This window comes from Sapajus apella, unplaced genomic scaffold (assembly GCF_009761245.1).
Source record: "Sapajus apella isolate SASKATOON/1434 unplaced genomic scaffold, GSC_monkey_1.0 scaffold18, whole genome shotgun sequence".
Lineage (NCBI taxonomy): Eukaryota > Metazoa > Chordata > Mammalia > Primates > Cebidae > Sapajus > Sapajus apella.
Window position 1 is genome coordinate 20,131,176 of NW_022436958.1, and position 27,974 is coordinate 20,159,149.

Consider the following 27,974-nt stretch of genomic DNA (forward strand, 5'->3'; position numbering starts at 1 on the left):
TTGATGTGTGAAAACGCTCTGGCAGTTTAGTCACTTGTCAGTCTCATGTCCAAGTCTTACCCATCTGTCATGGCGCAACAAACCCTCAAATGAAAGACTCTCCCTCCCTCATCTGAGTGGTCATAGCCTGGTGTTTTTCCCCCTGTAGTTTGGCATTCATTCTTTCTATGTACTTGTTATGTATATGTATATGTGTGTGTGTGTGTGTGTGTTTGTGTGTATGTATAGTATGTGTGTGGTGTGTGTGTGTGTGTGTATATATATATATATATATATATTTCTTTTCATTAGATGATGGAAGGCAAAGACCAAAATTGAAATATGTTATGTTCCCTGTAGTACCTACTGGTTATATTTATTTAGTTAACAAACTGAACATATATAAAGGTAAAAATGGTAATGTGATTATCAATAGATAATTAAAAGAAGCTCTATGAAAAAGAAGATTTTGTGGTTTGATGTCGGAATCTGTAGCCTGATAATAACTTTTTGTTTTTATGAAACTTAGTAAAACATATTTTGAAAGTTCCTAATTATATGCTACTAAAAGATTAAATTATTTAAGAGAGTAATAACAGCAATAACTCTGGTGGTTACTTTGTCATTTACCAATGACTTTCAGATTATTATTCCATTCAGACTGAGGATAATCCAGAGATACAAGGAGAAATCACAGGGGTTTTTAATCGCCATTTTACACGTGAATAAACCAGAGATAATGAATTATCAGTTAACATTTCTGGCAACCAAGTGCTAAAACCCAGGCTGGGACCCTCTGACCCTAATCCAGGTTTCTTTCAGTATACCCAGTGGCTTCTAGGTTTACTTTCATAGAAATCCAATAGGCCTGATAATTAAATGCAGCTGTAAGTTGGTTTATCTTATTTGAATGAATTTTTAAAATATCACTTATTTTGGGTGATTAGAATAAGCTCTTGGTAACACCTGAGATTACCTCCTCTTGCACAAACTTTGGCCTGTTGGCTTAGAGTTTCATATGGGGCTCCTGCAGCAGAATAGGAAAAACATCACCGTCATGGATTGCAGTGATGCTGTGATTTGAAGAAAAGAAAATGGAAGTCACGTATCTATGGAACACTAATAGAGCAGTGCTGCCCAGTACTGTTTGCAATAGTGAACAAACCTAGTATTAGCAAATTTTGGAAAAAAACAGACCCCATTCTGCCTTCTGGCAACTACTTATTTTTAAAGTCCAGTATCATTTTTGATTTAGGATGATAAGCTACATTGTTTAATTAGAAATATGGAAGGTCATTATTTTTTAGGAGGGCTATCACTGTTGAAGTTTTATAAAAACTGTGATAATGGGCTGGGTCCAGTGGCTCATGCTTATAATCTCAGCACTTGGGAAGGCTGAGAGGCAGGTGGATCGCTTCATCCCAGGAGTTAGAGACCAGGCTGGGCAACATGGTGAAACTCCATCTCTGCAAAAAACAGGAAAATTAGCTAGGCATGGTGGCACACACCTGTAGTCCCAGCTACTCTGTAGGCTGAGGTGGCAGGATCACCTGAGCCTGGGGAGGTTGAGGTTTCAGTAAGCTGTGATAGTGTCACTGCACCCCAGGCTGGGCAACAGACTGAAGCCCTGTATCAAAAAAAAAAAAACAAAAAACAAAAACCCCAACAAAGTGTAGTAGTATATTTATATTTTCAGAACATGTAAATTTATACATTAATATATAAAATCTATAGTTTTATATTAAAATATTTAATAAGGAAGTCTGACTAAATTTCCTGAAAAATATAATTCACATTAAACATAGCTGATTATTTTGTACCTTCTGTTAAATAAATTCTTTTTAATTGTACTGACTTAAACTTATATACCCCCAACACTAGAATATATTTTTGTCAGGAGAACTGAGGAATAAAGAACGTATGCTTTTAAAAAACTGCAGAAAGACATGAAGTTCTTTTTACCCCTTCACCACTTTAAAATGTTATCTGAATGAATTGCCAGTACTGGGTAAAACATCTCCTTATGTTCCCCTATAAATTGCCTTAGATAAAGTATTTGAGAATTGCTCTACAGTGTTGTGAATAATTAAACTTGGCTGTATATGAAGCTAAAATAAGCAGCTGAGATATTGACTCTCAAACCAGGTGTCCTGTGGCTAAAGAGTTGTGATTTATGAAAAGAAACACACTGAGAAATTTAAGGATTGTTTTCCCCCAAGGCAGTTGGTCCTATAACCCTATGTAGACTGTGAACTCTCTCCAGCTCTTATATTCCTTATTTTCATTACAAATCTCCTTTTAGTATATTGTAAAATTTGTTGAATTGACATTCCAAATGGACAACTGAAAATGATTTGCTTTTACATCAGATGAACCTGGCCTATGTTAAAGCTGCGGACTGCATTTCTGAACCAGTTAACAGGGAGCCTCCTTCCAGAGAAGCTCAACTACTGACCTTACAAAATACATCTGAATTTGATATCCTTGTTATTGGAGGAGGAGCAACAGGAAGTGGCTGTGCGCTGGATGCTGTCACCAGAGGTAAGTCATTTTTTTCTTTTTAATTTTAAGTTCTGAGGTACATATGCAGGATGTGCAGGTTTGTTACATAGTTAAACGTGTGCCATGGTGGTTTGCTGTACCTGTTAACCCATTACCTAGGTATTAAACCCCCGCATGCATTAGCTATTTATCCTGATGCTCTCCCACCCCCTGTCCTACCCCAAAGGCCCTAGTGTATGTTGTTCCCCGCCATGTCTCTGTGTGTTCTCATTGTTCAGCTCAGAGGTAAGTCTTGAGGTGGATAACTCTTCGTCCTTTCTCCCCAGTATAAATACACAATATACACTCTATAATAGTGAGATCACATTTCTGTTTGTGTTTCCAAATTTTCCATCTTTAACGAAGCACCTTCAGAGTTTTTGAAATACAGGCACTGCACAACTTTAAAATGAGATATAACTCATTTCACTTCAATGAATTTATTTAAAAAGAAAATTTTATATTCTTATGAATTTATTAATTTGATGTTCTTTTTTAAAATTATATATGTCTCAGTTCCCTTGTCTTTCAATTGAGGAAAAAAGTACCTTCTTTGAATGATTGTTGTGAGCGTTACATGTGCTAATCATGAAGAGTCTTAGAACAGTACTTGTCCCACAAAGTAGAAGCTCAGTAAATTACAGATAGTATTATAACTGCTATTACTAACATTAATGTAAAAGACTTTCAGAACCAATTGTCCTGGGGAAGGACTCCATTGTGGTATTCTCAGATGTCTCGAATTGAGTAGGATACTGCTGCAAGGAATTTTGACTGTGCACTATTTTGGTTTCCATATAAAGTTCAATATTTATTATATTTTAATACTCCATGGGAATGATTTATTAGATGGAATAATTCTTCTCAGATCAATTACATTACTACTACAGCCACTCTAGATTTAGTTACTTTATGTACCTGGTGGAATCTACTCTTACGGAAGTTAAAATGAATTTAATGAGGTCTACACACACACACACACACACACACACACACACACACACACACGTACGCTAGATTACTGTGATTTCACAGGACTCAGATTCAGGTTTTGGTCCATGCAGACCTCACAGCCTAAGTCCTTTTTGTCAACATTAAATAATGGCAAGTTCAAAATATAGGCACAGGACGTCTAATCTGTGTTACAGAGTTGACTCTAATTTTTATAAATTTTTCTGTCTCCTACCATGAAATACAATTTGAGCCAGGTTAACCTTGATACACTAAGGACTATTGGAAGAACAGTTTGAGAGTGGCTTTCCAACTATTCAATAGTTTTCAAGAACAGTTATCTTGAGAATAGTTTTCTCAAAATAACTTGGATTCAACTTTTTCCCCCTGGAGACCTGGGAAAGAAGGTGGAAGGAGGGGACACATTCCCAACATAATGGGAGGTCTTATTTGGGACTACACCTCCTAGGAATTAGAATTTACTAGGCGATGATTTTCTATATCAAAGAGGATCATTTCCCCAATAGGATTCAGGAAAGTATATTTCTTGGTATAGCCAAGTATTTTCATGCTATGTACTAAAATATATAGCCATCCTTTTTATTTTGGTTTTATAAATATATGCTGAGTGCCTGCTGTAAGCATGGGAATATGCTGCATGAGTGTACAAAGATGATTGATAGAGGTGGTGCTGTTAGGGTGCCCACAGTTCTATCATGCTTGTTTGCACAGACCAGATTATGTGATAGAGAATATGTGAATGTGGCCCTTGAAAAGGCCCAGGGCCATTATGGACACTGAAAGATGAGGGTAGTCATTTCTACATAGAATGCTCACGACTGGGAGTTTACTTATGCTATTTGGCAAAGGTAACATTTTAATAGGCAAACATTGCTTGCTCAAAGTGTCCAGTCTGAGAAAATGTGCAGGAGGAACACGATGGAATCAGTGTGTGTGGGAGACAGCATGTGTTGTAATTTGGAGCATTGAGGCTATATATGAGAGAACATGAGATGAGTGGAAAGGCAGGGCTGGGTCTGTTGTGCTATGAGAAAGCCTTTGGGCTTTATTGAATAGACCACTTGGAAATAAGCCTTAAGGTTTGGTGATGGGGAGTGGATACACTGTGCTGAAGTCCTGAGCATAAGCTTTCAAGAGAGTTGGAGAAAAAGGAAATAGAAAGGAGGTAACTTGATGGTGTGGTAGGATATAAAGAAGGGAGACAGCCTTTTTTCTTTTCCTATTTTCTTTTTTTGTAAAGTTAAGAGCAATCTGAATATTTCTGTAGACTCAGGGGAAAAAGTCAGTGCTGGGGGAGAACCTTAATATGCAAGTTATTAGGTTGGTGCAAAAGTAATTGTGGCTTTTTTTTTTTTTTTTTTGAGACGGAGTTTCACTCTTGTTACCCAGGCTGGAGTGAAATGGCACGATCTCGGCTCACCGCAACCTCCGCCTCCTGGGTTCAGGCAATTCTCCTGCCTCAACCTCCTGAGTCGCTGGGATTACAGGCACACGCCACCATGCCCAGCTAATGTTTTGTATTTTTAGTAGAGACGGGGTTTCACCATGTTGACCAGGATGGTCTCGATCTGTTGACCTCGTGATCCACCCGCCTCGGCCTCCCAAAGTGCTGGGATTACAGGCTTGAGCCACCGCGCCCGGCAGTAATTGTGGCTTTTATCATTACTTTTAAATGTCATGTACCAACCTAATAGTAGTAGAAGGCAAACATGTGAAACACGGTCTTGTGAAAACACAAGGAAAGAGATATCAGAGATGTGTCTTGGTTTTAGCAGGAAGCTTAGAGACTTGTTTCTGAGAGACAGAAACAAAGGGTAAAGATTCTAAGACATAAAGAGTTTGTGTGAGTATGAAGAGCTGTTCTTAAAAAAATACAAGATGAGATGTTCTACCTATGGGTGGGAGTAAGGAATGTCATTGCAGAGAATGTAATAGGAAATAGGAGTTTCTTTGCTGTCGTAGGAAATGTAAATTTATTATCCACATTAGACATGTGTGTGTGTGCGTGTGTGTGTGTGTGTGTGTACAGTAATACTGGACATGTCCAATGTGGATAATAAATTTACACATTAGACATGTGTAAATACAGAAAATAGTCACATAGAATCCAGAGTTGAGACTGACTGGATATCAATGATAAAAAGAGAAAATGAGACAAGAGTCTATGAACACGGAGGAAGTTGTTTAAATGTAGGCCTGGAGCTGATAGGGGGTCATAAGGAAAGTTACAAAGCCAGGCTTCCTGGAAGAGTTAAAGGTTGGGTTGCAGGACTTCAAGTGCAATAATAATAAGGCAATCATTAAGTGACTTTTATTCTTTTTCACCTTCTGAAAAGTCTCACTATGTTTGCCTTTGTATACTGTGTATATTTATATATATTTAAAAAATAGACAAAGTTATATTTCTTTTTTGCAGTGTGTTTCTTTCAAATAGTAGTATATTTATGTCAATCTTTACATGTATATAATATTCATGATTTTTAATGGCAAAATTCCATTTTATTTATTTTCATTTAATAACTTTTTGGAAAAACTCATTGCAATGATGTTCTTATTAGTTATTCTTTAGGTCATTTTCAGGTGTTTTCTTTTTCTTTTTTTTTTTTTTTTTTTTTTCTATTTAAAACAATACTATTTGTCCAAGTTCTGAACCAGCTCTGAGAATAGGAAGACTAGGATGATGTGGCCTTGATTTCAAGAAACAACAGTTTATCACCATTTGTTGAACAAATAAACTTTTTCTTTTGGCAGTGAAGGGCATTCAGTAGTGAGCAAGGCATTAACTAGTATATTAACAGATGATTGTAGATGATGATAGTTGTGGTGGTGATGATAATGATGATGATTTTGAATAGATAAGAATAGATAAGAGTTTCCAGAGACTGAAAGTTGATCAGGTTTTTCATTTTTACAGTTAGTAATAGCTAAGAAAATGATGTATTTTTAACGTATCTTGGCATGTTAATTGCGGTCTTAAGATAATTGCCTGTTTTATTTTATATATGTGGAATTATGATTTATAAAAAGGATGGGCAAACCTTAGTTTGTATTTCTTTTATTATACTGGTAGCCCTCTGGGGGTAGTGTTTATAATTAAAATTTATAAAGAGATGGCTGAAGGTAATCTATATTTATCCGTTTACTATAATTCCTGATCATATCAGTGGCCCTCTGAAGTGTGAAATAATCATGGACATTTGGTTAATGAATTGTGCATTGTTGCTGTTCATTCATGGAATTTGCTCTTTTATTATATTTGATGCTTCACTTAACAACAAATTTTGCTTTCTCTGCATTTGATATGTTTTTACCAAATTATTCCTGATTGTATCCATTAATCTTTAGTCACATTTGACAAAAATAAATTACTGTGATCTTTTAAAGTTACCAGTAATAATTAGATTTTTCAGGACATCAGAGTTTTGGGGGGAACCACTAGATGTTAAAGGACTTGTACAAAAATGTTTGCACAGGCTTTTTGATAAAATACTGTGCCCAAATGCAATTTTAGTATTGGATAAACAAAGACTATAGAGGGACAACAAAAAGTCATGGAGTCTTCATAATGAACATTTATTTGCATTCCTATCATCTGCATTTTCTTGGGAATCAATTTTCATTTTTTCATTTGGGAATATTATTTTTTAAACAATATGCAGAATTCTCGTTACATTCTCTTGCAGTTCTCTAGGATCAATAGAAATTGCTTCACTGTTAATCACCTCTGTGTCCCGTTCCAGGACAGAAGCACATCCTAAAAGCCCAGTTGTGGGCACTTTGCTCCTAAAGGAAGCCAGAAAAGAATCTGATAAATACATTCACTCCCTTAGCTTCTTCAGGGTGTTCTCTTTAGCTTTTTATGTTCTTTTATGTGACTTTACCTGTATGGATCTGGTATTACCTAGTACATTTTTGGTTTAAAATCTGATGTATTTGCATTCTTGGGTGGATCTGTAGAAGATAAAATAAAATCTGATGTATAAAACTTAACCTTTTTGTCTTCAGTTCAAATACCAGAGAAGACTGCCTGTTTCTGGAGCAAAATATTAATTGCAGTTCTCTTATTTAGAAATGGACACTTTTATAAATGGCATTTAGGTAGCAGTTCTTGAATTCCCACTATAATTCCCTTCAGTCTAAGGCAGTATAGCGCAGTGACGAAGGACTCATATTATGCAATTAGAATGAACTTAGGTCATATCTTGGTTTCATTGTTTACTACCTCTGTGACCTTCAACAAGTGGCTTAACCTTACAGAGAGCCTCAAGTTTCTTAAGCATAAATGGAGGATAATAAAAACATTCTTCTCTATAAATAAAAGTTTAGGAAAGAAAGGAAGTGTGTGCACTGCAGTATAAATGCAGAAAAGGGAGAACCTTGGAGATTGTACATTCTGAGAATTACAGTCCCCACCCCTCCACCATGAAGGTATGAGAAAATTCCATTTCAGAAGCTAGAATTGCAGGAAGTGAAAGTTTGCTGTTTGCTGGACACTGCTAATTATACTAGATTGCAAATTTCTCTTAAAATAAATCTGGAAATGTAACATAATTTTAATTAATATAATGCTTTCCTTTGGCCAGAGTCAGGGGAATCGACTTAAGAAACTACAAAACTTTAAATAGAGAACTATGCCTGTGAGATTTACCAGACTAATTTTGAAAAAGACTACTGATAAAGGAAGTAGAGACCTATCAAATACTCAAGTGTCTTCTAAACCTATTATAATTAAAATAGTCTGGTAAAGGAATAGAGAATCAGTCATGAAGTCTATAAATCATTCTATTTATCAGTCTTTCAATACACGAAGTTTAGAATATGGTAAATGTAGCATTACAAAACTGTCATCATTATATATGTATGTGTGTATATATATATATACACTTTTATATATACAAAAGTGTGTGTGTGTCTATGTATACATATATATTGTTTTATCATATTCCATGTGAATCAAAGATGTAACACTAAAGCATCATAAAACTATTAGAAGAAAGTATATGTGAAGTTTAAAAAATGGGGGAGGAAAGTTGTTTTTAAGTATGACACCAAAAAGCCATAAAGGAAAAGCCTGCTAAATTTTGATTATATAAAAATTGAAATGTATCCATGACTAAAGATATAAAAGTGAAAACGTGAAATTTGGAAAATATTTATAAAATAGCAAACAGATAGGGTTCATCTGTGTTTTTTTCAACTTTTGTTTTGTTTTGTTTTTAGAGACAGAGTCTCACTCTGTTGCCCAAGTTGGAGTGCAGTGGCTCCGTCATAGCTTACTGCAGACTCAACCTCCTGGGTTCAAGAGACCCTCCTATCTCAGACTCTTGAGCAGCTGGGGCTTAAAGTGTGTGCCACCAGGCCTGATGAGTTTTTTAATTTTTTGCCATGCTGTTTTAGAGCTCCGGAGATCAAGTGATCCTCCCACCTTGGTCTCCCAAAGTGTTGGGATTTCAGGCATGAGTCACTGTACCTAGCCATTCTAAACTTTTCTAAATCCTTTTATTATGGCATATCTGTAACAAATAGTATATAGCTAGATTTCATTTACTTATTTTATTTCTTTTTACGCTTAATAGACTGTCTTTTAATTGGTGAGTTGAATCCATTTACATTTATTTTGATTCCATGTGCATTTACTTTGTATTTTTTTCAGCTTTCATGTTTTTTGTTTTGCTTCTCTTCCCCCTTTATGCCCTTATTAGATCAGTTTTGTATCATGCTCTTTTTCCATACCTTCAACCCTGTAGCTATAGTAGTGACCATCCTTAAGTACCATCAGGGACTTTTCTTGGAACCAAAGACTCCTGCCTTTGGGGAATCTTGATTTTGGGGACCTTACAGACTAGCAGCGGAGACAAGTGGTGCCTTGGCTCTGGTGCTGATGCCAAGGCTGTGTCTGTCTTTCTGCTTCCTGGGCCCAGAGAGTGGTCGAGAAGCTTGTCAACCTCCTTGCACAAGAGGTAGAGACCTTCTTCAGTCCTAGCATTCAAGTGCTCCTCTGGCTTCGTTACCTTTGCTTCTAATGGGTAATTGTATTCATCTTACCCTTTAGTAACTGAAATCTTGATTGCCTTTGCCCATTTTTAGACCTTGTACCTAGCAAGAAAGAAGATTTTGGTTTTAAATATTCTGCTGTGAGTTTCTACTTCATTTCGGGTCCATGGAGTTTTAATCTTATTTTTGAGTCAATTATGTCCTTTAAAATATATGTGTATATAATTTTCTGTGTTTGGAGAAGAAGAGTTCATAGTTGAGCTTAAATGTCATACTGCTCAGAATTTTATTTATAACAATATCTATAATGGCAAAAAATTGGAGTCTGGCTTAATTGGGACATATTAAGTTATTGAAAAGAGATAGATGTGTAAGCATTTACAGGGAAAATGGCTAAGATGTGTTATAAATTTACAAAAAGCAAGTTGTGAAGAATAGTTGCTAATTTTTACTTATTTTTAAAGTGAGGTGGTATCAGATTGTGTTCTTTAGTAAGCATAGAAAAGTTTCTGATAAAATACGTAAGAGAGTTTTAATAGTTAACATTGTTTACCTTTGGATTTTGTAACTAGGAAACCAGGAAATCATTAGTATAGTTTTTTTCATTATTTTCTCTTTTCGCCTTTCTATATTATTTGGATATTCTTCCTCTCTTTGAACCAGGGTATTTTTTACACTTGATCTTAGCCAAAAGGCTGAGAAGTGATAAACGTTGGGTATTTTTTATAATACCAAAGTGAAAATAAAAACTTTGGTATTATAAAGCAGCAACTCCCTTATTCCTCAAAACTCTGTTATTGCAATTGTTACAGCCTAATACACTTTTGGGACTCCATAATCATGTGTGTACTTAACGAACACAAAGTATGTTAATGATATGTTCTAAAAACATCATATCTCTATTGATCTATTTTCTAATATAATTTATCTCTTTTCTAATATAAACATAGAAATAGATATTAAATAACCAATTCAATATCATACGCTTATATAAAATGCTAACATTCGCTTTTAGAAAATGCCAGGCCAAAGCATAGTATCCTGATCATGAGGATTAACAAGTCGGGATTACTTTGCGGCTTTATAAGAGTATAATATTTTAGAGGAATTGATCCCTCCCATAAAATGTTCAGCCTTCAGTTTAGTCCCTTTTCTTATTAATGGCAATAGCTGCCTGAAATCCAAAGTTAAGTGCCCAAAGCTTTTCTAAAGAAAGATAAACTCACCTTAAAAAAAAAAAAACAACTATATCTTTTTTTCTTCATGCAGCATGTGGCTTTACTACCTGTTCTTATAGTGCTAATGTACAAACTGTTTTAAATTTTTTGATTTGTGTATTATTATCTTGGTGTTTCTGATACTTATTTCAGAGTGATTACGCTCACCTTTCTATTTAGAAGTACCTTAATAGTGACATTTCTTAAAATTTATTCTAATGATATAATTAAAGATACAAAGAGTTTAAATGAAAATATAATCTTGCAGTATTATCTGTAGTAGCGAAACAATGAAATAATCCGTGTTCAAAAATAAGAAATTGAATAAATTATACATATTTCATAAAAATACTATCCACATGTTAAAAATGAAAGTATAGAAAAATATTTATTGACATGGATAAATGTTTATAATAAGTAGCATTAAATGAAAAAGTTAAATATGCCATATGATCCTATTTTTACAAAAATGTACATATGTGATTATATACATGCATAGAAAATGTGAACGTTTAAATACCCAAATGTCAACTGTGGTTATCTCTGAGTGGTGTGATTACAGGAGAGTTTTATTTTGTTCTCTTTGCTTCTCCGCATTTATTATATTGAGCATGTTTTCATGCATAATAAGATAATCAGTAAAAGGTATTAAAATATACTTCTGTTATATTCCATGTTGTGAAAGTTAAATGTCGTACCATTTTTCCTCTTAGATTGTAATTATCCTTCTATATTCATCCAACTGTTTTGATCCATCATGAATTGGTTTAGTTGGAAGTAATTAGACATTCTCACACAGGTCAGAAAAGACAAAGCTGTAAAGAGCTGTGTTAGTTCATACCCCTTGCCCCACCTAGAAGATACAATTTCAGCTTGCTAACAGATGAGGTGATGAATGGAATGTAGATTTCAAGTTGACTTTGTTCTTCTCTAATCTTGTTATTCTGCCTAAGATTTCATAGTAATTTTACTCCAAATATTAATATTTTATTACTGTCACAAAATTCCCCAGACTACCTACTAAAAGTAATCAATAATAAAAACAAAGCCTTAAATAATGATAATTCCACTCCCACTAAATGTTCTGGTTCATCTTAATACAGATAGACCTTATTGCTTTCCATAAAAAGTAGCTGCTAACAAGAAAAAAGAAAAAGAAAAAAAAACTTAGTATAAAATATTGAACTAGTTTAGTGAATTACCTTCAATACAAAGAGAGGCCAGCCCTTCCCTGCCTGTAATGTAAGGAGGTCACTCTTTCTATTCTGAAGGAAGATCTCTTCTCAGCCTCCTCAAATCCATAGTAAGGAGTAGTCGCCTGAATCCTGGGAACATTATTTTTTATGCCCTTCAGACTTAATTATTTTACTTAAGAACATGAAATGCTAGCATTGAATGTCACTTAGAAATACTGTTCACTCTCTGAGAAGATAAAATACCTCCCTCCTTTCACTTCCTTTCTTTAACATACCAGAAAACTGAACTCTTAATTTGATTTCAGTAATTTTTAAGGTGAGGAAACAATTTGGATTTTTGAGAGTTGAAACAGAAAGGGACAGATTAGATAACAGAACCACAGAAAAACTTCAAAAGGCCTTTAAAAATTTTATGGTCTTCATTGAAGTTGATTGGTTAGTTAAGAAATAGTTGAGTTATAGCTATAACTTCTAATAATGTCTTGATTTTGATTTTCCTCCTTTCTACTTCTCATTCAACAAAAATGAGAGATTTACAACATTAGGATATGATACCAGTTGAAAATTAAAGAAAATTTTTAGAGTTTTTTTTTGTGGCTTGGAAAACTTTTAGTAATACTTTTATGTTACATGGCATTTTAATATATCAATTTAGCTATAACTTTGGAAACTAAAATTTTAAGTTTTTGCTCTGGAAGGAGCAGTATCATTTCTTTCCAGAAATTCTGGTGGGTAACTTGATGATTTGACACTAGAAATAATGGGACAAGAAAAACAGCCTGATTTGACAGAGAGGCCCATTTTAACTTTTGTTGGTATTCACTAAGGTTTCTCACATAAGTACATGTGATAACTTTTAAAATGTCCGATACTGGAAAAAGCAGTTTTGAGAGCTTTAAAGTGTTAGCTCTCACTTAAATATCCTGAAATATCCTCCTGAGATGGCTTGCTAATTCCTAGAGTAGTTCCCTGCCTCACACTCTGTCAATTTGGGAAATTAAAAAAAAAAAAAAAAAAAATCCATCCTGACAACACAGCCCATAAAATTTTCCCTTCATGTCACTCTTCAGTACCATCTCTGCCTTATGAGATTGGATTCTTCATTGCCCCACTCCTGTTATATGACACTGGTCCTCTAAAAGGTCTCCTGCCACCAGCCCTACCCCTACCCATCTCCTGCAGTCAGAGAAATCTTTTCCGAACCTTAATCTGATTTCTCAACTTAAAACAAGATAGTTCCCCTGACAGGCAGCATAATAGTATTTCTCAAAACAATATCTGAGAACTTCTACAAAAAATTTAAATGTTATTCCTTTTTTATAATGATAAATTAACAAGCATACTCTGGCTCCCCAGCATGGATATCTTGTAACTGTGTAAAATACTAAAAATACTAATAGTGCTTGCCTGTCCATGCTATATATTTTTTTTTTCCTGAGACAAAATCTCACTCTGTCGCCTAGGCTGGAGTGCAATGGTGCGATCTCAGCTCAGTGCAACCTCCGCCTCCTGGGTTCAAGCAATTCTCCTGCCTCAGCCTCCTGAGTAACTGAAATTACAGGAATGTGCCACCACGCCTGACTAAGTTTTGTAATTTTTTTTTTTTTTAGTAGAGACAGGGTTTTGCCGGGTTGACCAGGCTGATCTTGAACTTCTGACCTCAAGTGATCCACCTACCTGGCCTCCCAAAGTGCTGGGATTACAGGCGTGAGCTGCTGCGCCCAGCCGTTTTTTCTTTTTCTTTTCTTTCTTTCTTTCTTTTTTTTTTTTTTTTTTGAGGCAGGGTCTCATTTTGTCATTCAGGCTGGAGTGTAGCAGTGCAGTCTTGGCCCACTGCAACCTCTGTGTCCTGGGCTCAAGCGATCCTCCCACCTCAGCCTCCCAAGTAGTTGAGACTAGAGGCATATGCCACCATGCCTGGCTAATTTTTGTGTTTTTTGGTTGAGGTAGGGTTTTGTCATATTGCATAGGCTGGTCTACTGGGCTCAAGTGATCATCCTCCTGCCTTGGCCTCCAAAGTGCTGGGATTGAAGATGTGAGCCACCCATGCCTGGCCACATCTTGTTTTTTCTAATGAAACATTTGTTTCTTAAACTGATCCAGGACACATAACTATGTTCTCAGAGGCATTTTCCTTTTGAAGAGATTCAGCTATTACTTACTTGTGAGAAACAGTGGCTGACAGGACGAGATCCAAATACCCGAATGTGTAAGAAGAGCCCTCTGAGATCTGCCTTGCCCATTCTTTGTACCTGTACTCTAGCCCCTGAGTGACAGGCAGCCCCTGGATAAGCTAGGCCACATCAAGCATTTGCCTTCTTTTTCTTAAGCTGGGCTTTGTCAATGATCTTTCCCTTTCTTCACTCTGCTTGCCCTGAGCATATAATTCTCTGTAGACTCAGTCTTTCCTGATGACAGCTACAAGGAAAACTCCCATGTCTCCCATCTTGGCTATAGTTAATCTTCACACAGGGAATTGCGTCACTACAAAACTATCCCCAAAATTTGATGGCGTAAAACAACGTTTGTCATCAGCCAGTTTCAGTGGGTCAGGAATCTGGGTGCGCCTTAGCTGGGTACAGTGGCTCTGCATCTCTCATAGTGGACTGTGCTTTCTAATAACTCACATGGTTGTTGGATTGAGGTCTCAGTTCCTCACTACCTGTTGACCAGGAGCCTTCCTTTGTTCCTGAACTCACAACAGGACAGCTTGCTTCACCAGAGCAAGCAAGCAAGCAAGCAAGCAGGAGGGTAAGAGAGAATACTAGAAAGAGAGAGCATTTCATAGTCTTTAATGACATAATCACAGCAGTGACACTTCACCTGCTCATTAGAAGAAAGGTGCTAGTCCAGCCCACACTTCAGGGCAGGGAGTGATGTACTAGGCAACTGGGATTACTGGAGACTGTCTAAGTAATCTGTCCACCATAGCCTGTAGGATACCTTAGGGTAAGTATCCCTAAGGATAGGCCCAGGTGAGGAAGCTGTGGGCTGTGGAAGGGTGCTTGTCTTCTCAGTCTTGTTTCCCTGACTCTCATGGTGTAGACATCTTGATGCCATGACAGTGATTCCAGGGTTTAAAGAGAGGTATATTTTAAATAATCTGGCTCTTAAATATCATTTGAAAGTCAACTCCCTCGTCTGATCTTCAGCTGAAGAAAAAATGATCTATTTTAGTGCTAGAAGAAGAACTCTGTGTTGGACTTACTAAGAAAAGGTAATATAGCTCACTGAGATAGTACATTCCTAAGAGATTTGCAAATTTAATTTTTCTGGGTTTATAGCCTGAATTTAACTTCTAACCTGGAGTATGATGAGAGTCTTCTGGATTTTCAAATGTGATCCCTATTAAACTGCTGCACTTTGTTTACTTGCTTTTCTTTGAGCAGTGAGCTACTTGACACCCTAGTCCTTGCCCAATTCACTTCTTACATCAGTATTCTGGCTCTCAATATTCTTAAAAATGTGTACTAATATTTTTCTGTAGTCAATATATTCCGTACTAAATTTGCTAGGCATTGCCAGGGTTTTAATAGTTGGGAATTTTTCAGGTCTTTTTCTGGCATATATACTTAAAAGGAGTGACCTGGGGCTATGATACCTGTAATTTTTGTGTTATTTTTCTAGGTAGTCAAGGCATTAACAGTTTTTGCCCTTGGGTCAAAGTTCTCTACTTTTCTTTCCACAGCTTCTAAATATTTCTTCCTTTTGAGTCAAGGGAATTGCCCTGATTTTATGATGACATTTGGGTACGATATTTAAACTGTTAAAAGTTATAAAAACGACCCTTTGGTATTAAATGTAATAAGTGACTCTGAATTGAATACATGCACAGGTTTCTCCTAAATGAACTTTGTGAGTCCAACTGCTCTAGTTATGTATTCTCATTGTAATTGGATTCTATGACATTCTCTTATCCCCCAGGAGTATGCCAGGCCATGAAAGTTCCTCATGGCTTGGGGTGGATGTATACTTTGGGTCTTTTTGGGGTTTTGGCTTTCATCTTTCAGCTCCTGTGTGACACTTGTAGTACTGATTGATGGTCATCTCCAGTCATGAAGAAGCAGATGTCTCTGCAGCAAAACAAAACTAGTTATCTCCAAGAGATCTATAGCAGCCTTCAAATAAAGGGAGCATGGACAACTTCTAGAACTGACCTATCTTTGCTCAGCCTTTCCTTATTTAGAATATATTCTTCTTCTTTTTTTTTTTTTTCTGAGATAGAGTCTCGCTGTGTCGCCCAGGATGGAATGTAGTGGAGTGATCTTGGTGCGCTGCAACTTCTGCCTCCCTGGTTCAAGTGGTGTTCTCCTGCTTCAGCCTCCCAAGTAGCTGGGATTACAGGTGCATGCTACCATGCCCAGCTAATTTTTTGTATTTTTAGTAGAGACGGGGTTTCACCATGTTAGCCAGGCTGGTTTTGAACTCCTGACCTCAAGTGATCCGCCCGCCTCAGCCTCTCAAAGTGGTGGGATTACAGGTGTGAGCCACCACACCTGGCAAGAATATAGTTTTTACTCATGGCTACGCTGCACTGTGTTCGTTTTTACTGGCTTGTCTTTCTTTGTAATTCTAAAATATTGTCATGTTCAAAGGTTTTAAATTAGACTATAAACACCTCAATATCAGAACTTATTCTCTTCTCTCTCTCCCTTTTGATATCTTGGATATCTTTCCCCATTGTATATCATCTACCGTAACACCACTCCAGACACATTTCTCAACAGAAGTCAACACACAGAAAGAAGTCTAGTTGGCCGGGCGTGGTGGCTCACACCTATAATCCCAGTACTTTGGGAACCGTAGCAGGTGGATCACGAGATCAGGAGATCGAGACCATCCTGGCTAGCATGGTGAAACCCCATCTCTACTAAAATACAAAACGTTAGCTGGACATGGTTGCACGTGCCTGTAGTCCCAGCTACTCGGGAGGCTGAGGCAGGCAGCTAGAACCAGGAGGTGGAGGTTACAGTGAGCCGAGATCATGCCACTGCACTCTGTCTGGATGACAGAGCAAGACTTCGTCTATTAAAAAAAAAAAGGAAGAAAGTGTAGTCTAGATTTATTGGTGATGCATTCATTACAGTAGATCAGAGATGAGAGGGTGGGACAGGTCTGGGCTCTTGTAGTGAGAGATGAATGAGAGTTCCAGAAGGTTTCCAACAACATTCAGTTAACTGTACATGGGTAGAGTTGGGTGCCAGTCTCTCCTTTGATTTTCTAAGTGCACCAGTGTATGTTACTGCCATGAAATTGCACTGTAATATTTTCTAGTTGTGATTTATTCACAGTGTAATATGCTTCTAATTCTGGCTTGAATTTTCCCCCAGGAAGAGCCTAAAATCGCTTCATTATAATATAGACAGTGTACTGCACTTTGAATACAAATTTATCCATGTTCAGAGTAATTTTTCTTGTGATTGTCTCTACCCTGGAGAAGTGCCTTTAATGAATTACATACAAATTGTGTAATTTAAGAAGTTAATTTGGTTTTCTGGTTACACAGGACTAAAAACAGCCCTTGTGGAAAGAGATGATTTCTCATCAGGGACTAGCAGCAGAAGCACTAAATTGATCCATGGTGGTGTGAGATATCTTCAGAAGGCCATCATGAAGTTGGATATTGAGCAGGTAATTGTGTATGCTGGTTGTTAAACAAAAATTGCGACTATGCTTTTTTCTACCCAATTAAATCAGGGTTTTTTTTTTTTTTTTTTTTTTTTTTTCTAAATGGCTTTTAGCATTTCTTTCTGTTGGAAATACCTATTTATTCTGCTGGAATGTCTTTCAGGAGAGGTGTGTCAGTTCTTTCCTGTAGTATTATGTTTATGGGTAATCAGGGGCTTTTTCTTCACAAGCATGTTGAAGTAGCAGATTTACAAAATCACTTTTGGATGTGTTGCCTTTTAAGAATTGTGATTGGGTTTTGGCCAATGGCTACCAAATTACTACTTTGCAAGCACTTTGAGAGGAGCTATCTTGTAATGCAGGGGGAGTGCGAAATTGATCCACTTAACTACAACTGCAGTCACACGCTCATATTGTCACTGACATATTCTGAAGGAAAAGATGATCTGAGTCATGCTTCTCTTATGTCACACTTTATTGTGTCCAGCCTGCCACCATTTGAAAACTGCCAAGGCAGTGTGGAAGATGACATTTCCCAGAGGGGTAAAAAAAAAAAAAATCTGCTGAACTTCCTATCTGCTTTCCGTACATGAAAAACACAGCAGCACTAGCTTGACATTGTCAAGTTTTGAATCTGTCTCCTTTTTTTTTTCTTGACAAGTCAGTTTTGAATCTGTCCCCTTTTCTAATATTTCTCTTCAGTATCATGATAGATGCAAAGAAAACAGCATAGGATTTAGAATCAGCTAACTTGTGATGTGTACAGGCTTATTTACTCAACATCTATGAGTCTGTTTTCTTATTTGTAAAATTAGTGTTCTAATAGCAATGCTGGCTTTTTAGAGAGGCATAATGAGGACTACAGCAGTTAAGACAAAAGCCTGTTTATAATCTGTAAAATGCTGTGTAACTGTTAAGTAGCATCATTGCTTGGTTTTGTGAAGGCAAGACGAAAACTTTTAGCATGAATTTGAACAATCTGTTATCCTACACAGAAAAAATATTATGGGGAACCGAGAAAGGGAGACAATCCAGAGGAGGCAAGATAAATGACTACAATAATCTTGTAACTCAAGTCAGGAAAATATCTTACACCTGGGAACTCTGACAGCATGTTTTTCTCCTATGCAAATACAGTTAAGGTTTCTAAAAAATCTTTGAGGTTGACAGCATGATGTATTATTAGAAATTTGATTAGGAGGGAGCTATCCTCACTCAGAGGTAGAAGGTTCCTGTGTATCAATCAGTTGGCAGGGTGTCTATTTGCCATTTGAAAATATTATGATCTGTTACTGCCAAACTAATTTTCTCTGTTTTGCCTTTCAGTATAGGATGGTAAAAGAAGCCCTTCATGAGCGTGCCAACCTGCTAGAAATTGCTCCCCATTTATCAGCTCCATTGCCTATAATGCTTCCAGTTTACAAGTAAGCCTTTTGATATCACCTGCATGCATATGCTTCTCTGTGTTCCGTAGAACAACATTTTTAATGGAAATAATCCCTCAATGCATATTTTGTAATTTGGTTCCAATTGGTCCTAATCTTTAATCCTTTTTAAATATTTTCCTTTGTTGTAGTTAAAAGTGTAACTTTTCTTAAATTACTCTCTACTCGCCTGTCTCTAGATTTTTAAAGAAGGTCGTGTTCTGTATTTGTAATTAGTAGTTTCTTACTCTAGTTTCTAAAGTATATAGATGAGCAACTGCATTTGTACCAAGGAATGTAAGAGGATCACATGCAGACTGTAAACTGCTGAGCTAAAGTATCCTGTTATAAAATTGAAACATACCATATACCCACTTGAAACCCAAGCCATTTTGAGTCATGTTAAGTGTCCAAGTTAACCAAGGCTGAAATTTGGTTAGGAGTTGTCAGATTATAAATTATAAAACTCAATTTCCCTAATATTGTTAGAGCTATCCATGAAGTTCCCTTACTTTGGAATTCAGGTAGTATGAAAAAGTGGATTACGTAACTGTTTCAGCCACATGAGTGTTGTAGGGGGCCAGAAACAGATTCTTTATAATTTTGTTCACCCTTTGTCAGGGATTGCTTGAAACTTTCTAGGCCGGGTGCAGTGGCTCACGCCTGTAATCCTAGCACTTTGGGAGGCCAAGGTGGATGGATCACCTAAGGTCAGGAGTTCAAGACCAGCCTAGCCATCATGGTGAAACCCCATCTTTATTAAAAAAAAAAAAAAAGACTTTCTGAACCAGTTATTCTCAATCTTGGGTGCACATTGTCATCATCCAGGCCCCCACCCTAGTCTGTCTAGTTAAATCAATCTCTGGATCTATGAGGCATAGGCATTAGTATTTATTTTTAATGTTCCCCAGAGAATTCTAATATTCAGCCAGGTTGAGAACAACTGCCTCAGAGAAGATTCATTTAAAATGTTATTGATTTATTTACTTTTAGACTTCAGCTAGGTTGGTGTCAAATAGTTACATAAATCTGTTTCTTTTACAGTCCACTTCTAAGGTATGCTTTGTTTTTCTTAAATGAAAAGTGTCTTGTAGTGTAAGGTAATATTCAATAATGCTATACTCTGTTTCTAAAGAACTTTCCCCCATTTATGCTGTAGGTGGTGGCAATTACCTTACTACTGGGTAGGCATCAAGCTGTATGATTTGGTTGCAGGAAGTAATTGCCTGAAAAGCAGTTATGTCCTCAGCAAATCAAGAGCCCTTGAACATTTCCCAATGCTCCAAAAGGACAAACTGGTAGGAGCAATTGTCTACTATGATGGTATGTAATATATTTTTTTTCCTTACAAGATACTTTCACTCATGACACTTATAGTATATTCTTAAAGAGATAATTTTGCATCCTTACTTTAAAAATATATCTTACACAACACACAAACGCACTTGCATGTACATATTCACCATTTTCTCTAATAGTGGCTGAAAAACTAACCATAATGTTTTACCTTTAATATTGTTTATATTACATATTTGCTTTCTTCTTCGATTTCTACTTTGTGTCTCATGGTTGGTTTGGTCCATTTCTCTTCATTATGAATTTGGTCCCCACCCTCATGCCATGTAATTTGTTATGTGTTTGCTAGTGAATATTTACCTAATGAATATATTATAATGTTGAAAGCAGCTGAGGATATGTTAGGTTTTCTAGATGAAGCCTCTATTTTCAAGGGGTTATAAACCTAGGGAAAAAATGCCCCCTGGGCTGAAATGGACATGTTTGTATTTTTCACAGGACACAATTCTTGAATGTATAATTTATGTGATGAAGGTAGATGAACATTGCATCTGTTAAACTGTGCTCTCAGTTTTTATTGCTTATTTTATTGTTGTTAGATGTTTTCTAATACTGACATTACCTGGTGCCCATTTACCATGTGTTCAATGTTCATTCTTTTTTTTGCATGTGTGCAATATAATTTTGTACACTTTTATTTGAAGGAACACTTAATATATCTCCAGGTGGACCACAAAATAGTATAAAACAAAACAGCCAAAGCCATTTGTAAAATTTTACTAGTAGTTTTAAAGAGTGCATGGGATTGGAATATAGTCCAAGGGTGTCCATTTATAAGGAAATAGCTGAACACAGATAATTATACATGTTTAAAAAAATTTTATGATGCAGAGGATAGCTTAGATTCTGTATCTCAGTGAGCCCTCACACCCCCATTATATTATCTTTTCTATTTAGTGTTAGTTACCTAAACTCCTAGCAAGAAGAATTTGTTGTTATTGTTTTATTTTTTTCAGGATACTTTGATATTTATACTGCATACTATGGAGTGTCCTCAAGGCTATTACTATGCTTTTTTCTTCTTTTCAGTGGTACATTTCTAAACTAAGTCAGCTGTCTGTCAGGCTTTTATATATAAATGCAAAAAGTATATGTGCAGGGAGGGAAAAGGGGACCAAAGTCAAGAAAATGTCCTAGGAACAACAATATTATAAAAATGTTAAGGGTCTTAGCCAAACATTAAAAGCTAGAAAATTCACTGTTTGTAGTGCCTTCCAGCATCTGAACACCACAGGGGTGCCACTTAACTACTTTTTTTGGTGCCCTTGATTGAGCCTACATGTTAAAGGGCAACCTTAACTGTGAATTTGCTTTCTCTGCATCAGACCCTTAATGTTAATCTATTGTAGTTTATTGGGTGATTATAGTAAAGAGGTTTTTGGTCCAGGAGGAGTAAGAAGGCATTCTGTAAATAGCATCCTGCCCATCCTGACAGGGGAATGTTTGTGGCCTTTCTCTCATTACTAATCCATCCTGCACAAACCCTCTCATATCCTTACTCATTTTCTCTACCCTGTTATGTATCGTGCGCTAACTAATTTTATTTATAAGCTTGTGAATATCTGAATCTTTTAAAAATAAATATTAGTGGCTGGGCAAGGTGGCTCACGCCTATAATCCTAGCACTTTAGGAGGCTGAGGCAGCAGATCGCTTGAGCCCAGTTTGAGACCAACATGGCAAATCCTCATCTCTACTAAAAATACAAAAAATTAGCCAGGTGTGGTGGCATGCATTTGTAGTCCCAGCTACTTGGGGGGTTGAGGTAGCTGCAGTGAGCTGAGATCCCACCATTACACTCCAGCCTGGGGGACAGTGTGAGAGACCCTATCTCAAAAAAAAAAAAAAAAAAAAAAAAGAAGTATTAGTGAATGTCAGACATCCTATCTTACATTGGTTTGGCATTGTTGTGAATTATAGAATCTTACTGATTCTACATGGAGAAGCCAAGGGAAACCTTTGTTACACAATGTAGAAGAAACATTCTCTTAGAATCATGAGGAAAAAGAATTCTTTTTTTTTTTTCTTTTGGGAGATGGAGTCTTGCTCTGTCATCCAGGCTGGAGTGCAGTGGCATGATCTCGGCTCACTGCAACCTCTGCCTCCCGGGTTCAAGGATTCTGCTGCCTCAGCTGGGACTACAGGCATGTGCGACCACGCCCGACTGATTTTTTAAATTTTTATTAGAGACAGGGTTTCACTGTGTTAGCCAGGATGGTCTCGATCTCCTGACCTTGTGATCCATCCACCTTGGGATCCCAAAGTGCTGGGATTACAGGCTTGAGCCACCACCCCCAGCCAAGAATTCTTTAGTCTAGAATTGATCTTTATAGCCTGTTATAGGTTACAAAATTATGAGCTTAGCAAAAGTTTCTGAAAAATTTAAAAGGTATCATTTAAAATGTTTTCAAATTGCTCTTTGGAAATTGGTTGTAAAATCTTAAGTCTTGAACAAAAGGAGTAAAAATAATTATGTTCTACTCATTTGAAATAATTTGTCTTTTGACCTTGTTCTGAAATGGTACAGGCCCAACTATATTGTACTTGAGGTGAGGCAAAACAAGCATGTGCAACAGTGTAGTTCTGTGGTTTTACAACTATATTCACACGTGGGGCAACTCTTATTTTACCTAACATGGTATGATGACCAAATTGAATATCAACATTGGAAATAAGGTGAAGAGGAGCATATAGATAAAGAATTAAATGAGTCAATCCATGCTCAATAAAAGGAGTGAATGCCTTTTTTTTCCTTTGACTGGAAAAATGTTATTACAGTATAATCCTGCTACTAAAGTATTTCAGTGAGGAAAAGTATTTTAATATGAACGTCTATCATTGCAAACCCAAGTCTAAACATTGTAGTTTACAAGGTAAACTTTTCTTAACAAGAAAAATATATATTCTTCTTCATAAATTACCATTATGAGAATAAAGCAGTAGTCACTGAAGTGATTTCAAGGTGCATTCAGGCTTCTTGAAACCATGTTGAGTTTACTTTAAAAATAATGTATTGAGGTGAAATTCATATAACTTAAAATTAGGCATTTTCAAGTGAACAGAAATAATATTTATAACTCCCACCAAGGGAGAATTTTGAATCTTGTGACAAAATGGCATATATAATGAAATGAGCTTTTTGTTTTAATTAATTAATTTTTTTTTTTTTGAGACAGAGTCTTGTTCTGTCACCCAGGCTGGAGTGTAGTGGCATGACCATAGCTTCCTGGAGCTCTAATCTCTGGGGCTCAAGCAGTCCTCCTGCCTCAGTCTCCTGAGTAGCTGGGACTATAGTTAGCACATGCCACAATACCTGGCTAGTTGTTTTTTACTTCTGGTAGAGACAAGGTCTCGCTATATTCCCTCGGCAAGTCTTGAACTCCTGAGCTCAAGGGATTCTCCCACCTTGGCCTCCCAAAGTGCTGGAATTACAGGCATGAGCTACTGTGACTAGATAATCAAATGAACTTTTAATGCGACAAGGTTTTACTAACTAAAAACTCTTATTAGTAATATATTATACACTTATTTCAGCACCAGTGAAAAGTGAAATATGGGGTGAAAATATAGTGGGACAAACTAGTAAACATTGCCATTAATTTGGACCAGGCACTGAGTAGACCTGTGAGGTATCTTCAATACAGAGATATTTGGGCTGTGAGATGTTCCCTCTGAAGTACAAAATGTACAATGATTAAAAAAAATTAATTTCTCATTAACACAGTTCATCCTAGGTAAATTCTGATGGTTATTGCATATGATGAAGGCAAAATCTGTTCTCCCACAAAAGTTCATAGAGGTAGTACAATAAGTTCCATGCACTTTTCCCTCCAACATTTTATATATTTTTTTTAATTTTTATTTTTTGTAGAGACAGGCTGGTCTTGAACTCCTGGTCCCAAGTGATCCTCCTGCCTTGGCCTCCCAAAGTGTTAGGATTACAGGCAGGAGCCACTTCGCCTGGCCCTTCAAACTTTTTGGTGTAGTAATGATAGTTACTATTCTGTGCATGACATAAGTATGATCTGCCATATTTTATTGTTATATTTTATTGCCATATTTTATTGTTAACCACTGAAAACCAAATTCACTCGTATGGAGGAATAACTCATCTTTTTAAAGGCAAACAGAGAGAATGTCAAATTTCTCAGTAAAATCCACATGAAATCAAAGTTGGGATAGTAAATGACATACCAGTTTTTCCTCCAGTTGTATTTCCTTCTTGTATTTTGTTAATTATATGGTCAACTCACTGGATTTCTGACTGAGACATCCTAGTATTTTCTAACTTGCCTAGCAGAGACCCACAGCTGGACCCATGGCCATTACTGCTGATATGGGAGTTACTAAGTAGAGTATGATGACCAGGGCAACTTTCCCAAGTCAGAAGAAAGTGTTTAGAGCATGTTATGCTTGTGTGACTTGGCAGGCTGTGAGATTATGTGAACGAGCTGTTAGGGGTAGCCAGTTTTCTCAGGAACTTATTTTTTTTTCCCTCTGTTAGTTTCCAGAGTGGATCTTTGGAGCTATTCTGGTTAGACACCAGTCATCCAATCTAGTACACAGAAAATGAGCTATCATTAAAAATCATCAAATATTAAAAACCATTAAATACCTCCATTAAGCCATTACAAAATGAAACTGAAGAACAAAATTACAGCTTTAAATTCTTCCTTTCTGCGAGTCGAGAGATTGACAGAGATGTCTGTTGTTTTATACCCAGTGATGCCTCTAAGTATTCCTTACGCATATATGAAAATAGCAACTATAAGAAATTACATTGCCTTTTCCTAATGTAAATAAAAGTGGGTTACATCCATGTTTCGAAGGGGGAATTAAAGCCCAGGTTTCACTAGAATATTCATTTTTATTCCAACCTAAAACTCATAGCATACAAATAGATGAATTCAGCTCGTGAGAGAGCAAAGCCAATTTAATCTCTGGCTCCCCTGAGGTAAATGTAGTTCACAGTCCTGCCCCCACCCCAACCTCAGCTATAATCCCTGGCTCCTAGAGGTAAAAACGCACTGAAGTGAGGAAAATTCTGCAGCAGGATATAATGATCCAAAATGACAGGGACAATAATGACAATGAATTTCATGTCTCCCAGTCATGAGCTGGAGATGCTTGACTAGGCTGACTTATACAATTAAATTGTTACAGGTACAGCAGGAGATACAGTTAGCTGTATGCTTTGGGGAACGATGCCTCTGGCAAAAGGCATATTGTGGAATCCAGGCTCTTTTGTTAGGAGCAAGCTATTACTCCTCTAGGCATGCAACCACAATTGTACACTTTAATAAAAGAAAGCCTGTGTTAAAGACAAGTCTTTTAAGGTGTTGATTTTATCTACTTGGAAAGCTAAAAAAATCAATTATCAGTTCCACAAAAGTGATTTTTTGGTCTTATGTTTTTTGTTTTTTCATTGAGTTCCTGGAACATAAGTAAAATCTTGAGATGGTGCCTTTAATCCTCATTTACATTATTTGTAAACAGAGTTGTTGAATGAACTGGGTGTTATCTACTTTAAATCAGACAGACATTAATTTCTTCAGAATAATAGAAATAGATTGAATAGATAACTGAACAATGTGGATTTACAAACAGAATATTAATAGCAAGTCCTTTAAGCAAGTTTGGGCTACTTGCTTCTTAATGCAATTCTTATAAATTGGAGTGGTTAACCTCCATCATGAGATGCACACATCCATCTACCCAGGTATAGGAAGAACACATTAGAACTTCTATGTAGATACGATTTCAAAGTTAAATTCCTTATAAATGCCTTCTTTTGGTATATGGTTCAAATGTCTATAATATGTAAGAACAGCAGTATATACATTATGTAATTTATAAATAAATATACATATTGGAGACATATACTGATATTTACTTTTAGAATATTCAATTTAATTTTTTGGGGCCACTAGTAATTTGTCATTATTTTATTTCTTTGATAATTGGCTATTTAAACATTTTCAAGATAGATATGTTTAGTGAGAGGACAAATTCCCTTGAAGAGTAAACATAACCAAATCCCTTTCTTCATCTCCCAATGTTTAATTTCTATGAAATTTAATTGAGGTGGCTGAAAACATAAAAACAAACAACTGTTGAATAAGGAGGTATTGGCATAATGCATTAAAAATGTGTTTTTTTTAAAAAAAAATCTTAATATAATACATTTATTTTAAAATGTAAAGTTCTATTTGCCAGCAGTTTCCAGGGCTTCTAACCCTGTTTGTATCCTTATTATTATACAACCAAGGTTTAAAATTCTGTAAATATTGATAAACAGAATACATGTAGCATATATGTAAGTTGTAAAGTTAATCATTAAGACTGTGGGATCCACAGCTGGCCTTATAACCTAGTGAGATGGAAGAGTTCCCTGGACCCTTCCTGGGACTTGTGACAGGGGTGTGGTTCCATTACCTGGCCAGGCTCTCAGACCTGTTGTAGGACAGGGAGTACCCAGGCAAACAGGTGCTGGGCTAGGGTAAGTGCTTTTGGGCTCCGGCCACATGGCAGCATCTAGGGGTGTGTTATAATTAATGCTCTTTTAGGAGTTGCCACCCAAGATGGCTAAGTGTTAACCAGCTCAGTGGAGAGTCGGGATGACAGCCTTTTACACTTTGCCCTCTTGATACCTGGGTTCTTGTCTAGCATCTGGGAAGAATCAGGTCATACAGACTTGGAGGATGGTGAATACAGAGGTTTTATTGAGTGATTGGGTGGCTCTCAGTGGGATGGGGAACTGGAAAGGGGATGGAGTGGGAAGATAATCTCCCCCTGGAGTTCAGCTGTCCCTGGCTGAACTCCTCTCCAGCTTTCCAGCTGCCTGTTCGATGTTCAGATGCCGCTTCTCTCATTCTCTGCCATGCCACTCTGCTCCTCTGCCAATGGAATTTGGGGATTTTATTAGGTACAGGATGGAGGTGTTGTGGGTCAGGGTGGTTTTTGAAAGAACAACATTCGAGCGGGAAAACAGGGATGTGAAGTTCATTTAGGGCCACCGGCCCAGGCTTGTGGATGGTCTTTTGCCGGGAACTGCCCTCTTCTACCCAGTATTTCCCTGCCTCCTGTCCGTATCACTAGGATATTACCAATACACTGAAGCTAACTGTGACTATTCACCATTTCATTTCCTCATCTTTCCTAGAAATAACTGCTATGCTGAATTGTATTATTAGGATTCCTGGTCTTTCTTTTTAATAATCTTAATCACATATACATGCATTTCTAAAGTAATACATTGTTCAGTTTTATTTATTTATTTATTTTTAAAATTACTTTTATTTTTATTTTTTTTGAGATGGGTCCCTCTCTGTTGCCCAAGCTGGAATGCAGTGGCACGATCTTGGCTCACGATAACCTCCACCTCCCTAGTTCAAGGGATTCTCCCTCCTCAGCCTCCTGAGTAGCTGGGATTACAGGTGCATGCCACCATGCCCAGCTAATTTTTTTGTATTTTTAGTACAGATGGGGTTTCATTATGTTGCCCAGGGTGGTTTCAGACTCCTGAGCTCAGGCAATTCACCCACCTCGGCCTCCCAAAGTGCTGGGATTACAGGTGTGAGCCACTACGCCCAGCTGTTCAGTTTTCTTTTTAAACTTTGTGGAAGTATTATATGATGGCTACATAAGTTGATATAAATTTCATAGAACA

General features: G+C 36.8%; 1 protein-coding gene across 5 annotated transcripts in view; it reads left to right on the top strand.

Annotated features, from left to right (window-relative positions):
* GPD2 (glycerol-3-phosphate dehydrogenase 2) overlaps window positions 1–27,974 on the top strand; it is a 148,934-nt gene that overhangs the window by 59,859 nt on the left and 61,101 nt on the right. For all 5 annotated transcript variants that reach the window (XM_032286439.1, XM_032286442.1, XM_032286438.1 and 2 more), the window contains 4 exons: window positions 2,349–2,520; window positions 17,406–17,530; window positions 18,854–18,951; window positions 20,111–20,274. In XM_032286439.1, the coding sequence (XP_032142330.1) occupies window positions 2,349–2,520; window positions 17,406–17,530; window positions 18,854–18,951; window positions 20,111–20,274 (559 nt within the window). The remainder of the gene's footprint in view (window positions 1–2,348; window positions 2,521–17,405; window positions 17,531–18,853; window positions 18,952–20,110; window positions 20,275–27,974) is intronic.